This window comes from Phycodurus eques, chromosome 4 (genome assembly GCF_024500275.1).
Source record: "Phycodurus eques isolate BA_2022a chromosome 4, UOR_Pequ_1.1, whole genome shotgun sequence".
Lineage (NCBI taxonomy): Eukaryota > Metazoa > Chordata > Actinopteri > Syngnathiformes > Syngnathidae > Phycodurus > Phycodurus eques.
The window spans coordinates 14,473,703-14,491,370 of NC_084528.1; the positions used below are offsets into that span (position 1 = coordinate 14,473,703).

The 17,668-nt window shown below is 39.9% G+C and overlaps 1 protein-coding gene across 7 annotated transcripts; it reads left to right on the top strand.

Moving 5' to 3' along the window:
* The first annotated feature begins 1,026 nt into the window (after positions 1 to 1,026).
* LOC133401305 (sialic acid-binding Ig-like lectin 5) lies at positions 1,027 to 16,711 on the top strand. Of its 7 annotated transcripts, none has more exons than XR_009768401.1 (11): positions 1,027 to 1,096; positions 1,835 to 1,954; positions 2,257 to 2,664; positions 4,423 to 4,752; positions 6,720 to 6,986; positions 8,958 to 9,239; positions 10,440 to 10,545; positions 10,616 to 10,679; positions 12,357 to 12,510; positions 13,812 to 13,980; positions 16,409 to 16,453. XR_009768401.1 is itself a non-coding variant. In XM_061674115.1 (10 exons), the coding sequence occupies exons 1-10, from the start codon at positions 1,054 to 1,056 to the stop codon at positions 16,558 to 16,560; spliced, it is 1,926 nt and encodes a 641-aa protein (XP_061530099.1). In that variant the 5' UTR covers positions 1,027 to 1,053; the 3' UTR covers positions 16,561 to 16,711. The 7 variants fall into 7 exon arrangements, 5 of the variants coding, with proteins under 5 accessions (XP_061530099.1, XP_061530101.1, XP_061530102.1 ...); XR_009768400.1 differs by having other exon boundaries at positions 13,812 to 14,026; positions 16,409 to 16,440; XM_061674115.1 differs by lacking the exon at positions 13,812 to 13,980 and having other exon boundaries at positions 16,409 to 16,711.
* Positions 16,712 to 17,668: the final 957 nt, after the last annotated feature.

Consider the following 17,668-nt stretch of genomic DNA (forward strand, 5'->3'; position numbering starts at 1 on the left):
CAGATATTAGTTTACTCGCCTAAGATTAAAAAAAACATAAATTACACGTTCTTTTCTTTTTACACACCCACAGTAGTTTCATACAAGTTAATTTGTTACTTGGTTAAAATTGAAAGCAACCTAATTCCTGTCAAGCTAGTAGCATGCTAACATTAGCAACCTTTGCTGCAGTTGAGTTAAGTATGAGTGCTAAATGTCGCCAACTGACTTAAAACGATGAGTTTTCCTTTAAATCTAACTTGTTATAATGCGACAGATTAGTGTTAGCATGTTGGATCGCTACGTGCACAGCGTGTATTTTTTTACCTTTACGACCCAAATTTGACCCAAATGTCATCTTTTTCATTTTTTTGAACAATATACCAATACATCTGTTTGAATTTGTTTACACACAAGTGCCCTTATTAGCTATGTTGCAAAAAGTTAGTCCTGTGCTTTTTATCCAATTAACTGAATAATGCATTTGTTGTTAAATGCTAAAATTGTTATTTATACCTCATTAGGCCACGAATATACTGATCTGGCCCACTTGAGATCAGATTTGGGTGAATGTGGTCCCTGAACTCAAATGAGTTTGACATTCCTGTTTTAAGCTACATTAAAAAAAAAAAAAAAAAGTGACACTACTTCTGGATTTGAGTGTGTGACGAAGTGGTAAAAAATATAAAAATAAAAATGCAGAAGTGACCACTACTGAGAATGCATGCTGTTAAAATGAGGGAACGGTGTAAAAAAACAAACATTCAATACAATTACACAACACTGACTCTTTACAAAACAGAGTCATATAACAGAATTCATATTTTTAATTTGAAAAAAATACATTTTAATTTTACCATTGTGGGGATATGTATAAAAATACAGGGGAATAAAAACTGTTTCTGATTGATTCGTTTTTTAATAAATATAAATACAAGTTTTTTTGGTTGTTTTTTTTTTTAAAAAGGCTGCATTGTAAGGAGGAGAAAACCTCTTAGTATCGGGTTGGCACTTCCTGAAAACTTTTGCTATTGCACAAATTGGTAATAAAAATAGATAGTGGGGAGGGGAAGAATGACTGCAAGAAGAAGACAACTGGTCGCATACACATACCGAGGTATGGTCAACATCATTTTTAACATATCTTTCTTTCCTTAAGTTACTTCCGAATAGCATCAACGCACTTTGATGTAATATTCAGCTTTTACACGAAAGCATATACGACCTTCATAGAGCCGATTTATAATTTGAGCCTTTAGTGCTAATTTTAAAAAGTGAAGTCAAACATTTATATAGATTTTTTTTTCAAATAAAATGTGTATGTACCATGTATTGTGGCTTTTTTTCTTGAAATATTTTGACTTTATTCAAATTTTTCTAACCAAATTGAAATTATGGGAAAATGGTCATAACAAAGAGTAGCATAGCATAAGTACTTTTTCTCTTCAAAATTACTTTTTCTTGAAATATTCCAACATTATTCATTATTATTATTCTGCTAATATATATATATATATATATATATATATATATATATATATGAATTTAAAATTCTGAGGAAAAAACGAATTAAAAAAAAATACAAAATGCAATTCCTACACAAACAATTATGCAGCCACCAGGTAATATTTGTAAAAATAAAAAATGTTTTTAGTTTTTTTTAACAAACATTACAAATTTATTCTTGTAAAAATATATATTTTTCTTCAAATAGGACTTTATTCTCATAATGGTTTGTCATATTTCTCATCAAATGAAAATTAAATGGAAGTTTTATTGATTTGAAAAGTGTGAGATTAAAGTTAACATCCCATATGAACATGTGTGTGTGTGCGTGTGTGCGTGTGTGTGAAAGGTTTCCTTTTAAACAGCAAAACTTCCCCCATATTGGCTCCACTGGTGGCCTCAAAGTCTCCCTTTAGGATGTTCCTTCTTGCCTGGGCCACTATGCTCTTCCATGGGAGCGTCTATACAGGTATGACAACTAACAGTCACTACGGTGGGCGAGAGTGTATTTAACTCATATGTTAATGCATACCAAAAACATGAAACCACACTACAGCTTTCTTCTCAACATAAATACTCATGTAAAAGTAAAAAGCCTCCTCAAATTGTTTCCCGCCCAAGGGAGGCCCCCCTCCCCAATGTCTGGTTCTTTTTCGCTCCAGCTATTCAAAGTGCACAGAGAGTTAGTCTTGATATCAAAGTTGCACATCAGACACTATGGTGTTTGAGATTTGTATATTAGTTGTAGTATTTTGTGGTGCTGTTCCAAAGCAGGCACATCACATGGCAACAACATCTGCACGTTGGGCTTCTGCATCAGTCTCAACAAAACAGAGATCGTGTCTGAGGTGGGACTCTGCGCCTACATCCCGTGCTCCTTTTCAACTACGGGGTTCACGCCTCAGAGCGTCGTGTGGTTCAAGTGCTCCCAAAGCAAAAGGAAATGCGACGACTCGGAGATCATCTTCCACTCCAGGAACAGAGGCAAAGTCCCGAACGACTTCCGAGATCGCGTTCGGATGCTGGAGGCCGACGTGAGTCGCAGGGACTGCAGCATCATCGTCAACGACCTCACGCCCTCAGACTCTGGAGCCTATCAGCTGCGAGTAAACGGCCTGCTGTTGAACAAGAGGGAGGATGGATTTACGTTCAAAAATCGAGTCTTGGTCACCGTAACAGGTAAGCTGCATGGATATACAGTGGTACCTTGACTTAAGAGTGACCCAACACATGCATTTTTTTGAGATACGAGTCGTCGCTTGGCCGTCTCTTTGCTTTGAATTGCAAGCTAATTTCTGAGATACGAGCGCTAGATGGTTGCAACTCAGCCCACTTCACAACAAGCGGCAGTTGGCAGATGGTGAACAATTCTTGAGGCTTCTAGCTGTTTATTGCCAAGATTACGCATTGTGTATATAAAACAACCACGTCACTTTGCCTTAGGAAAGTACGTTAGCTTCATGCTAATACACAATACAACATGCCATAGATGGTCTAGCAAATAGTATGTCGCAGTGTTGTAACGCTTTTACGCCGGTGATTCCTAACCATATAATATAATAATAATATATATTTTCCAATATACAGCGCTGTGCAAAGGTATTGGCCCCCTTCCCAAGTTTTTTTTTTTAATTGTTTCCCCACTCCGTTTAAGATCATCAAACAAATGTAAAAACAGTATAAGACAAAGGTAACCCGAGTAAACATAAAATACAGTTTTTAAATGTTGATTTTATTTATCAAGGGGGGACGGGGGCTGGGGGGGCGATTGCAAAACTACCTGGCCGGGCGTGAAAAAGTAATTGCCCCCTAAACCTACCAACTTGTTGGCCCACTCTCAGCAGCAACAACTGAAATCAAGCAATTTTGCGTTTCAGCTTGAGGTCACAAACCGATGGCCGAATATTCAGGATTTTCTGGTAAACAGTAGAATTCATGGTTCCATCAATCACCGCAAGTCGTCCAGGTCCTGAGGGAGCAGGGCAGCCCAAGACTATCACACTACCACCACCATGTTTGACTGTTGGTATGATGTTCTTTTTCTGAAATGCCGTGTTACATTTACAGTACACCAGCTGTAGCTAGAAACACACTCCTTACAAAAAGTTCCATTGATATCTCGTCAATTCATAGAATATTCTCCCAAAAATCTCGGAAATCATTCAGATGTTTTTGTTGTTGGTGTTGTTTGTTTTGGGCAAAAATAAGATAAGCCTTTATGTTAATTTTGGTCAGCAGTGGTTTTTGCCGGGGAACTCTCCCATGGATGCTATTTTTGCCCGGTCTCTTCCTAATTGCTGAGTCATGAACCCTGACCTTAACTGAGCCAAGGGAGGCCTGCAATTCTTTAGATATTTCCCTGGGTTCCTTTTTGACCTTTTGGAGGAGTCATCGCTGTGCTCTTGGCGTAATTTATGTAGGCCGGCTACTTTTGAGAAGGTTCACCACTGGTCCATGTTTTCTCCATTTGTGGCTAATTATTCTCACCGTGGTTCGCTGGAGTCCCAAAAAGCTGAGGAAATGACTTTGTACCCCTTTCCAGACTGATAGATGTTAATTACTTCATAAATAAATTAACCAAATATTTAATAAAATACATGTTAAGTAATATACAGTAGTTTAAGTAATATTATTGTATTTACAGAAAATAAATGTACAATTATTGAATTAGATAAGTGAATAAAACATACTGTAAATACAATCAGTTAATGCACTTAACCAAATTGGGGGAAAAAAATGGCAAAATAATTCAACAAATAACATAATTGGGTCTGTCCCGCTTCAGAGCAAAGTGCCAAGGCCTTCTCAGATTGTTGCGGCCCCAGGAGGTTCCACGGCAGGGGCACTCGACCTCACTTAGCCCCCCAAAATCTGGTTCTTCATTTGTGTTTTTGCAGAATTTTTTTTTTCTTTTTAAATGTGGTGTTCTCTTGTCAGCTCTCAGGCAGAAGCCCACCGTGTGGATCCCCACGTTGGCCGCCGGTCAAGCGGCCACGCTCACTTGCGTGGCTCCGGGCCTCTGCTCTGGCTTCGTCCCCACCCTAAGTTGGACATGGAGGCCAGCAGGAGAGGACAACTCTCTCGCTGTCGTCGCTAACCTGACGGCTTTCCGCAGGGAAATGTTTACAGCGCCGTTGGCTCTGAAATACAAATCTTCTTTAACCTTCAATGCTACCGCCAAACACCACGGCCGTGATATCATGTGCAAAGTCTCCTACTGGGGAAGCAACGTGACCACGGAGAAGACGGTGACGCTGAATGTAACCTGTGAGTAGCACCCACTGACGATTTTATAGTGTGTGCAGTGCATTGTGGGACTTGTCTGTGTTGTCTGTTAAATTGAATCCAATTGAACATGTGGCATGTGATTGAGCCGACATTATGTGGTCTTGAAGAAAAGATGGTGTCGGTTTCACGACTTTGCAGCGACTGCAACTAGTTGGCTTCCTAAACGGGCTGCTGTCCAAACAGAAACAGGAGGAAAACAGGATTATCGCCTTTGACCGTTTAGAAGGGTTTAGGGAAAAATAAGATCAAATCAAATGAATACAAATATTTTCCAAGCTATTGTTGTGAAATTATGATTTGTTTTTATATTATGACTTATTCTCATATTTCCACTTCCACCCATCCATTTTCTGTACCGCTTCTCCTCACAAGGTTCGCGGGCGTGCTGGAGTCTATCCCATCTATCTTCGGGCGAGAGGCGGGGTACACCCTGAACTGGTCGCCAGCCAATCGCAGATACTTCCACCTCTGACTTATTTTTTTAATTGTTCTTTTGAATTTTCAACTTTTCATTTATTCATAAAATTATGACTTATTCTAAAATTATGATTTTTTTCCAATACAATTATAACTTATTCTCATATTTCAACTTTCGACTTGTTCTCGTAAATTTCCATCCTATTTTCATAATATTACTTGTTCTCTGAAAATTCAGACCTTCTTTCAACATGAAAAATCTTCGATATATCAGTACTTATTTTATATTTCAACTTTCGACTAGTTTTCATAAAATCATGACTTGTTCTTGTAAATTTATAATTTATTCGCTTAGCATTTCAACTTCGGACTCATTCATGTGAAATTACATTCTCTGAAAATGGCAACTTCTTATCCATCCATTTTCTGAGCCGCTTCTCCTCACTAGGGTCGCGGGCGTGCTGGAGCCTATCCCAGCTGTCACCGGGCAGGAGGCGGGGTACACCCTGAACTGGTTGCCAGCCAATCGCAGGGCACATACAAACAAACAACCATTCGCACTCACAGTCACGCCTACGGGCAATTTAGAGTCACCGATTAATGCATGCTTTTGGGATGTGCGAGGAAACCGGCGTGCCCGGACAAAACCCACGCAGGCACGGGGAGAACATGCAAACTCCACACAGGCGGGGCCGGGGATTGAACCCGGGTCCTAAGAACTGTGAGGCTGACGCTCCAACCAGTCGGCTACCGTGCCGCGGCAACCTCTTATATCAAGAAAAAAGTATATATACATGCATATACATTTATACCATATATCTCGATCCGATCTTTGAGATCGGAAATCGGTCCGATGTCGATATAAAAAAAATAAGAGTATGGGATGGACTAGATCTAAAATGTCCGATTTTACCACTCTTATAAAAGCAGTCCATTCCATACGCTGCTCCAGCGCTATATATATTTACACCCACAATTTTAGAAAAATCTACTTAGAGTTGTAATACATTAATCTTGATGAATTGCATTTTAATCATATAACAATATGTGTCCTAAAAAAACAACATGGTTTAATTGAAATGGATTTTAGTGAACAACTGAATCCAATAATTCACACAGACAGAAATATTGTCAACTCTGGAAAAATGCATTTAGTAGCATTTCAATACAAAACAGGAGGAAAACAAATATCCCTGGCACAAATTAAATAGATAGACCTCAAGTTAAAGTCCCATTTTAGGACAGTTTTTTTTTTTTTTTAGAACAGTATTTCCTTGAAATGGCTTCTGAAAAGTTGGACCATGTCGGAGGGTTCGGTGGTATCAAAAGTCAATTTTGCAATTAATGTGTTGAATTCTCAACACTAATAAATAAATAAATATAAAAGGTCATTATTTTCCCTAGGTCGTTCTTTTTCCTGAGTGCATGTAACTTGAAGGTTTAATTTTCCCATTTCTGGATTATTGAATGTTCTGTGCCCCAAAAGGCTCATGTCGCCTGAATGGATGCATGTCTGTTTTTCCTCCCAGATGTGAAGCCGCCATCCATCTTGGGGCAGACGACGCTGAAGGCAGGCGACACCCTGACTCTTTTCTGCATCGTGGACAGTTTCCCACCCTCTCGTGTCACATGGAACTTTCCCAATTTCAACGCGACAAACGTGCGACGTGGACCACATCTGAATACGACCATCGCTAGCGCCTCTCTCGTTATCCCCAACGTGACGGCGGCCCACTCCGGACGCTACGAGTGCGCGGTTACCCACCATACAGCACACGTGGACGTGATGGTGACATGTGAGTAAACCTATTTTCAGTTCACTATTCACAAATGTACCTATTTGCATTTTTGGGTGGAATCAATCATGTCATCATTATTCAGGTGTTTTGTAAATGGCAAAACTAGTTCATCTGTATTGTTCTTATGATGGACATTTGAAAGTAGCAATAATGTTAACAGGGGATATAGCATCAAAGCTGAAGAATGAGAATGTTTACAATCCAAGGTGTCTTCATTATCGTTTCAGTTTGTATCTTGTACCGCTATACGGTGGCGTGGAAGTGCAAAACAATATAAGGAATTGTGAAACACTTTTACATTTCAGAAAACACATGAACAAAAGCTGAAACTGTTTTTACATTTCAGAAAACAAATGAACAAAAAACGAAACACTTTTACATTTCAGAAAACACATTAACAAAAGCGGAAACAAATGACAAAAGACGAAACACCTGGCAAGGGAACGTCCCATTTCACAGACAGTCTTAGAAATCCCACGCCCCTTCTCGGCAAGACCCGCCCCGCTTCAACATGATTGGCTCCTGCATCGCGGGAAGGGTAGGCCACGCACTTGAAACGAGATGCCCATCCCATATATAATTTTTTTAAAAACTCAGAAGTTTATTACGTTTAGGTTTAGGACTAGGGTTGGGGTTAAGGCAGTTTAGGACGAGTTAAGGTTAGGCTAATGGTGGTTAAGGCTGGCGCACACCGCGCACCGCCGCCGAACCCGACTGAACTATGGCGCAATGTGCTCGGCTTGGCAACTGCTTCCTCGAGCGGCCGATCGGTTGGCCACTAGTTTTGACGCGATTCCAAATTAGAATCTCCGTTGCACGGCGTCTTCACGTCGCCGTTTCCATTCAATCAAAGTGCGCAGAAGCTTTCCCCTACGGGGAAAATACATTCCTGGGTTTGCCCGCCGTGGCGCCGAGTTGCCTCGGCTCAAGCCACATAAATATAACGTGAAGCATCAAATGTTGTTTAACATCAATGCTAAACTATATTCATCATGTATAATGTGCCTATCAATGAAAATCAATGCGATCAAGCGGAATATATTGCATATACAGCATCAAACGCCAATACAGGCTCACTGTTCAGGGCGTCCATATTTACAATCGCTATTTGGGATGGACATCTCGTTACATGTGCGTAGCCTACATGTTGAACTTAATTTTCAGTACAGATTCATTCAAACTGGCTATTTAAAACAAGATTCAAAATTGTGATGATAATCAAGATCGGACGTGTTGTACCGTGGCAGGAATATGCTCTGTTCGATGCACGTCTTTTACTCAACATTGAGCAGCAGCCAACAACAACTTGTCCCGTCCTGTCTGCCTTCTGGGTTCTCTGCCATCACTCAGGAGCACAGTTACATTCAAAGCGCCAGTAGGCCATTTTGTGGTAAACTCCAGAATGACAGTCCGCCTCCCAAAGCACTGGAACGGCAAGGTCAATTCCTTTGTTCTTGTTGTACACTGAAGACATTTGGGTTTCGGATCAGAAGATGAATATGAGACAAACGTTCAAAATTCAGGCTTTTAGTTGACGGTATTTACGTCTAGATGTGTTAGGACAAAGCACCTTTTGTTTGAAGCCACCCACTTTTCAAGTGAGCAAAAGTATTGGAACTGACATTATAAAATTAACTTCATTTGCTATTTGGTGGCATAACCCTTACTTGCAATAACTGCATCAAGCCTGCAACCCACTGACTTTACCAGACTGTTACATGCTTCATTTGAAATGTTTTTTTAATGATCAAATGAATGGTGATCCTCTCTCAGCCCGAGTGGAACCAACCTCTGCTCAGCTGTTGGCGGTTCTCTGATTTTCAGAAAGTGTTTCGGGATCGTAGTTTGTGGTATATTTACAGTTGAAATGATGAATACAGGCAATTCTAAATATCGTTTTCTCTATCCACGGCAGGGTTCGGTCCCTATCCTCTGCCATACTTTCATGCTGAATGTGCACTTCTGCAGGGTTTACAGGCATCCTCGACGGGTCTGGATGTTCACTGCGGGGGCCGTTGTTGACCTGCGTGTGCGTCAGCGGCGGCGTCCCGCTACCCGTCGTCACGTGGCCGTTGCTGGAGAACAGAACAGTCTGCAGCGCCGTCACCGCTGTTTCCGACGACAGCGTAAACACAAGTTTTGCGCTACTTGTCGACGATCTCGCCGTCTCTGCTGTGGAGTGTGTCAGCATGCATAAAAATGGCGAGGACAGGAAAACACTTCACGTTCAAATAACAATAGAATGGGAAGGTAAGAGTTGATAACTAATTTCATCGTAATAGCAGATATTGGCATCGACTGTTTGTTGTGTTCTGACAAAATTATTTCACTTATTTTAGAAATATGACTTGATACTGGAAAATTGCAACTCTTTCTGGGAAAATGAAAAAAAAAATTCTTGGATAATTCCGACCTCGTAAAATTTGGGCTTATATTTTTAAAGCACAATTTATTCTTGGAAAATGATGACCACGTAAAAAATAAAGTATTCTTGTTCTTGTTAAATTACGAATTATTTCTCGTCAAATTGCAACTCTTTCTCGTTATATTTTCCTCTTAAAATTCTGACTTGTTATAAATGTATTTTTCTTGGAGAATTAAAACTTGTTCTCGTAATATTTCAACTCTTGTTGTATTCTCGTAAAGTCCCGACTTGTTCTCATAAAATTATGATTTATTCTCTTAATTTCTACCTATTCTGGGAAAATCACAACTCGTTAATGGGAAAATTATAACATATTCTCGTAAAATTATGACTAGTTCTCATGAAATTACAACTTGTTCTTGGACCATTCATTGTTCTCATAATATTTGAACTCTCAATATATTCACGTAACATCATTTTATTCTCAGAAAATTATGAATCATTTTAAAATATGACCTCTTGTAGAATTACGATTTATTATCCGAAAATTTGGATTCATTTTAAAATGATGACTTCTTGTAGAATTAAAACGCATTCTCGGAAAATGACAACTTGTTCTGGGAAAATTTCAACAGTCATAATATTGCCACTTTGGACTAATGTTTGTAAAATTGGGACTTGTTCTAGTAAAATGTACAACTTATTCTTGTAAAATCACAACTCACTCAATATTTTAACTTTCCACATTTTGTAAAATTAAGACTTTCTTACTCATACTTAAAATGAAGATTTATTCTTGTAATATTTGAACTTTTGACCTATTTTCATAAAATAAGACCAATAAGACTTTTTCTTGTAATATTTCAACTTGACTTATTCTCACAAAATTTCAAAATAGTCTTGTAATATTATATTTCTTTTCAATGTGTGTATAAAGTTTAAACCTCTAAAATGATCAGATTTTTTTTTATTTCATGACAGTCAGCTGTTAGCACGCAACTAATTGAGCATCTGTAGCTACTGACCATTTCTTTATTCTAACCAACATGAACAACACTAAGCCCCCCCCCCCATTTTTTATTCAGAACAAGGTTTGAAAAAGATCATGCTTCGTCTAGGTGTCTTCATCGCATTTTTGAGTGGAGCACTTCTGTCCGTCATCTTGTGTTGGCTGTCCAAGACCTGTTGCAGGTACGCCATCGTCTTCTTTTCCTGCTTTTATTGGAAAATAGAGATGGTACGTGTCCCTGTTTCTTTCCAGAAGAGCAAAGAAAAGCTCCGGGGGTCTGGATCTGGAGCTGATGGCCCCACAAGAGGACCCACAGGTATACATTTAACATTGGACCTAATAGAAAAAAAATATATTTATAGCATTCATAACTTTCACACATGTAAAAAAAACAAAAAACAAAAAAACATTGCTGAATCCATCAATATTTATAAAATAAGTGACGCAGCTAGCCAATCGGTGGCTAGCTCGTTAGCTATCAGTAGCATCTAAGGTTAGCGGTTGACAGCGGTCGGCCTCTGCTTATCAAAACACATTTTCCCGAGGGAAATCAGCTCTACTAAGGTCAAACTGTTGTTATCAGAAAACCATTCACAACTATCAGACAAGTGTAAAAATAAATAAATTAATTAATTAATAACCAATATTTACAAAACAATAGACAAAACGAATTGGTTAACCCAGGGGTGTCAAAGTCATATTCACAGTGGGCAAAATTAAAAATTGGGACAAAGTGGCGGGCCAAACTCAGTATTTATTGGAAATTGACTGCGATTCTGCATATTTGCCCTTTTTCTTCTAAAACCGTATCATATAAAAGCAAACTTATGTTTTGCTTAAACACTGAATCTGGAATAAGCACTTTAATATTATAAACACATGAGAAATCATATTTGCGATAAAAGACACATCAGTGATATTTCTTTAGTTAAATAGAGCATATAAATTAGTTTCTCTCTATCTGTAGCCTTTTGTTTCTTTTCAATAGAAATCTTTTTTAAAAGAACAACAACCCTCCCCCAAATATGAATGTTCTTTAATAATATTTTTTTTAAAAAAACCTTTAACCTATTAAAAGTGTCCGCATAGGAGTTGAAAAAGTGCATAAAGAAAACATTCATTCAAGCTATGTTAATAGTTTTTCGTTACAGCCACGTTGGCTCTGCACACAAGACAAACAGGTCTGTTCTTTCCTCTTTTGGACAGATATTGTGCCTCCCACCTGTCTTGAAAGATCTTGTTTTCCATATTTTCTTTGGTGATTTTTTTTGGAAGGGGAGGTATAAATTTGCCCGAGGAGACTTGTAGCATGATTGCTAATGACTGCAACAGAAATGGAGGGGGCGCTTCCCGGTCTCGACTGACGCGCCAGCACACTAGCATTCGAGGATTTGTAGTATTAGCGGTGGATGCGCAATATACCGGCTGGCCTGCTCTAATACACATTTAATATGGTCTTGTGGACCGAATAGAATTTTCATTGCAGGCCAGATTTGGCCCCCGGGCCTCAGTTTGACAGATAGGGTTAACCAGTTGCTGGCTAGCTAGTTAGCTAGTGGTCGACCCCCGCTGCCTGGACCTCACCGTCTTGAAATACTCTGGAACCCTCTTCTTTTAATGTGCCTTTTGTTTGGAATAAGTGCTGCCAAAAAAGCCAAATAACAAGCAAAACTTACAGTTGATACCGTAATGCTTGCTGCATTGAGCGCCCATGAGGGATGCTACCAATCAATCAATCATCACCCAAAAAATTAGATGAAATTGGTCTACCTTTTGATAATAAGTGACAATGAGTATATCAGTGAGCGAAATAGTGGCTATCATCGCTAGGCGAGTATTACCTGCTAGCATGAGCTGGGAGTGAAGTCCATGCTAATGCTAGCTGCTAACTCTTGAAATATTCAGCTGGAACATTTACGTATCATCTAGCCAGTTAGCGGCTAAGTAAGTAGCGACTCGCGCTAATTTTAAGGTCGACATCCTCTCTCGTCAGGAATATGGCCTCAAAGATTGCGGCGAGGAAGGGTCCAAAGCGGACGTGGAGTACGCCAGCATCAACTTCTCCGCGTTGAGGAGAAACAACACCAGGGAGGTGGCGACTAATCACCAGGGGACAGAGTACGCCGAGATCAAGACAAAGGGGGATGGTGAGCGATCGCTGCAGCGGAACGACGATATAGAAGAGGAGGAAATTAAGGTGGAGGACAGCACACAATGCAACAATGATAAGAAAGAGGAGGAAGAGGAGGTCTTGTATTCAAATGTGTAGGATGCAATGAATGGTCACCCTCTGCTTTAATTCACAAGTTTTCAACTGGAGTACAAAGCCCCAATAGAAACCACTCACAGGAACTAAAGATGTTTTGATTGACAGTATTGATGTGTAATGAAGGCTTTAGTGAGGAAAATAGTGACCAAATACACTTAAAACTAAATTTTAAGCATTTTTATCAATTTTTTTATTTTTCATTCTGTACATCTTAAAGGTTTATAACATTTTAAGTCCAGCATATGTACAAACCTATAAACTGTAGATCTTTCTTTCAGTTCTCAGAGGGCCATACAAAATTTATTTTAAAAAAATATGAGGAAAATAATTTAAAATGCAAATAAAGGTTCTAAAAAAAATATGGAAAAAATGAATTATTGTATATGTAATAATATATTAATGACCACGGTAAATTGTTTTTGACCATTTAAAAATATTCCAATAATATTATGGTTGTTGAAAAAAACGGATTAAAATATAATAATTCAGCATTATAATTATAATTGAATATCATCATTTGATTTCTAAAGTAACATTTTCCAACAAATCTGATTAGATCATGGACGCAGATGGTACATTCCCCCCTCCCCCCCAGATTCATAATGACCCCAGTGTCTCCATGTAAGGCTGCATAAATATTCAGTTAAATATGGCAAATTTGTGCCACAAGTATGAACACATTAAGCCCCATTTTAAGTAACATGTTGTGAAAAAGTGCCTCATTTGGAAGTAGTAATGTTGGTGTCTGGCCAAGAATTTGTACGACTAAGTGATAACATGACACTTAATGACGGTGAGTGAACAGTAAAAAAATAAAAGATGTGGATGACCATACGATGTCTTCTTCTACTACTACTACTAGGGTATAATTAACATCTAACATTAACAATAAAAACATCACTCTTAGTAACTATTTCCTTCCAGCTTCCTCTTACGTTACAGTGCTTTGAGCGCACAACATGCTTTTTGGGCTCTTTTTCTTTTGTCGAATGTTCACACATGCACACACACAGGCTCACACGTACACTTCGTACACTCGCACACTTGTGCACAAAGACACACACACACACACACACACACACACACGCACACATTAAAGTCATATATTTTCATTCCACCTAATTTTGGATTCTTTCATGTTAGCAAAACAACAACAACAATCTCTTGATGTGTTTCCAGATTTCTTTCATCTTCAAGCCGTATATCATTGGATTGAACAGAGGATTGAACACCACTATTTGTAGACTCATAATCAGTCGCGCACTTCTTGGAAGCACCGACTCCAGTAGCCCTGTGATGATATCAAAGAAAATCAAACAGGTGAAGCCGATTAAAACAATCAGATGAGGTAAACACGTACCAACCGTTTTTTTCCGGACTTCTCCGTGGCTACGGTAGGCGACAATGAATATCTTTACGTACGTGAAGACGATGAATAGCACAGGGACGAGCCCTATATTTATTAGACTAATTGAAGTCCACACAGTGAGAGACTTTAGTGTAGTACAGTGAGTCGTAACTAATGTAATATTGCAATAAATTCCACCCAAAGTAAAATTGCAGATTTTTTGTTTGGACTGAATGACAATTGACACCAATATTTGAGAGGCTGGAAAAAACCAGGCCAAAGCCAAGAAGACGCTGACAGTGGTCGTGCCCATGGTAGTTGCATATTGCAGAGGCCTGCAGATGGACACATACCTGTCATAAGCCATGGCTGACAGCACCATTAAGTCAGAACCAGATAAACTGTAGAAAAGAAAAGCCTGGACCAAACAGCCGGAATAAGAAATGCTCTGCCGGTGAGACAAGACGTCCACAATCAGTTTGGGGTAGATAGCAGTGCTGAAAAAAAGCGAGTTGAGAGACAAAGCAGCAATGAAAACGTACATGGGCTCATGAAGGTTCCTGTGCATCCAGATGACACAAATTATGATGCAGTTTGAGTAAAGAATGAGAACATACAGTGCCAAGAAAAACATCAAATAAACATATCTGTACTTGTCCACATCTACATAGCCACCGAGACTTAGCGCCAGTGTTCCATTCCAATCCATCGTGACAGAGCACACCAGACAAATATGACACGTATGCAAAATAGATCATACAAGTGTTCACCTTGCTGCTGATGAAGTGTTCGTGAGCAGTCGACGAGGAGAAAGAAGACATCCACCTGATGATCAAGATGATGATCAGGATGATGACAGCCTGCGATTGGTCATGGGGTTGAGGAGGCGTTCTGTTTCCTCCCTCTGTTGCCTTCAAATCCTCAAAAGACCAAACACAAAATATGTGTTTGGTGATGAAGAAGACAAAATTACATGCAACAAGACTACTATACCCTAAAATCCTAAAACCAACCTTACACCTGAGAACTGATGATGACACAGAAACCAACTTTACACCCTAAATCTGATTCGACCAAATGTAGCTGAGGAGTGGCGAAGCTGTGTTTCGACACATGGTTCAAACATGCGTGGAATCACGTGATCACTACGAACGAAGCCTCGAACGTCAGAGCACTGTCCAACTGGGTGGGGGTGTCTGATGCATTCAAAACCCCTTCAAATAGGTCAGAATCATTTTCCACAAACAAGCCAAGGAGGAAGAAAAATATTTACATTGCAAGCATTTCTAGAGTGGCGGCACTGTGGGCGACTGGTTAGCACGCCTGTCTCACAGTTCTGAGGATCCAGGTTCAAATCTGGCCTCCCCTGTGTGGAGTTGTACGTGCTCCCCGTGCCTGCGTGGGTTATCTCCGGCTACTCAAGTTTCCTCCCACATGCATGATAGGTTAATTGAATTGCCAAACAACCAGTCGCACTCACATTCACACCTACGGGCAATTGAGAGTCTTCAGTCGACCTTCCATGCACGTTTTGGGGATGTGCGAGGAAACCGGAGTGGCCGAAGAAGACCCACGCAGGCACGGGGAGAACATGCAAACTCCACACAGTCGGGGCCGGGGATTGAACCCCTGTCCTCAGAACTGTGAGGCAGTTGTGCTACTAGTCGGCCATGGTGCCGCCTGTTTTTTGTGCAATACGCTTTAATTGAATTATTATTGAAGTACAGTTTTTCATTGGACTATATTTAAGTACAGTGCTAATGTTGAAACTGCATGTTACAGTGGCTTACACTAATGTTACAGCAATATTACATCATGCATCAATAAAAATAACATTAATATATGAATTTATTTTTATTTTAAAAAATAAACTTATTATTACACGAGAAATAAAAGCTCTCATTCTGTCCAGTTAATGGTATATATATTCATGTTCTGTTACATGGTGTCTTTGAAAGGTTTTCTTTTCCCACCTTGTGATCTTTTTCCATTCTTTAATTTGTTTTGGAAGTCGATCGTCATTCATTCGAACAAGATGACCTGCCGAACATAGTTGACTTTTGATAACAAGGGCTTCGACACTGCTTGTTTTGGCTTCAGTCAGTACACTGATGTTAGTCCTCTCGGCTTTCGAGGTGACGTGGAGGATACGCCGCAAACAGCGCTGGTGAAATGGTGAACCCTTGCTCCCTTCTACATACCTGACAGCGACTCATTGGCTTCTTTTTATCTAAATGCTAAAAGCATGTGAAAGTGTTTTGTGCTGGACAAATCTCCCTTGCAAGTGCATCTAATTATTGCTACATCCTGGGGAAGCACGATTCTGACCATTTTCGTATCAGTGTACCTGATGGTTTTATGGGTAGTGTCGTGGTATCAAGCAGATACTTCATCATCTTTCCTCATCAGCCATGTCTCACACCTGCAGATCAGGATGGTGCTGACCACCACTTAGGAGAGCCTTCCCTTCGTGCTCAGGGAGATCTGATGGCAGGACCACAGACGGGGTTGATGCGATTGTCGACTTCTATGGCATCTTGTCCGGTCTCCACGAATGAAGAGCCAAGGTGCTCGTCATAAACCATCACGCCGTGAAGTTGGCTTGCAGATCGTTGGGGTTGGCATTACTAGGGCCGAAATGACCTTAGTCTTGGCAGCATTGATGCGCAGCTCATCAACAATTGCGTGCTGATGTAACCTGTTGAGTACTAGCTGCATGCCGGTATGGTTATTCGCCATGTCATATTAAAAATGAAATGTTAATATTCATCCAATCGTTTTAAACGTGACCTCTGCGTCTGTTCTGTCTTAATACAGCTACTGAAAACTCTTCTGACAGAAGACAGAAGAGTCTTCATGTTGACAGAAGTGTTTTTTTTTGTTGTTGTTCAATGTGTGCAACATCTATATTTTTGTATGACGTATTTTTGTATTTAAGACATGAAAAACAAACGATGAATAACAAGCTGGGCCTGAGGGAACGACTAATGATGACCCAATGATCACAGTTGTTGTCTTGTTTGTCAGACCCGTTTCTCCCAAGAGAGACCGTGACCACCGGCTCATCATTAGCTGCCCCCTGAGGTCGCCCTTGTTTTTAAACCACCCTTACATCACTCACTGGTCCTTTAGCATGTTGCATCACACCACTACTATCCTGCGGGATCGATCAAGTAGCCAAGCTAAAATAAGTTTAACTAAGAAAACATGGCTGTGACCACAGGTCATCATTAGTTCTTCCCACAGGCCCAGCTTGTTATTCAGCTATCCTTCTGGTCTACAGCAGGGGTGTCAAACTCATTTTTTGTCACGGGCCACATCGCAGTCCTGACTTCCCTCGGCGGGCCGCTACGACTGTGGACCCATATAAATGAAAGATTACCTCATATACTGTAATTACAGTATACACAACACAGTTTTGAAATCAGAAGCCTATAAATACATGTTTTTCAACTATTACATTTCTTTTCAAAGGGGGATTGGTAACAAAAAAAAAAATGCTTGCAAATATCTCAACGGTATTACACCAGAATACAATTAGCGTTTTGGATTTGCTTTCGCGGGCCACATAAAATGAGGCGACGGGCCCGATCTGGCTCCCGGGCCACCAGTTTGACACCTGTGGCCTACAGTATTATGGTATAGTTTTAACATAAATATCACTTCGTATTGAATTTATTTCTTTCAT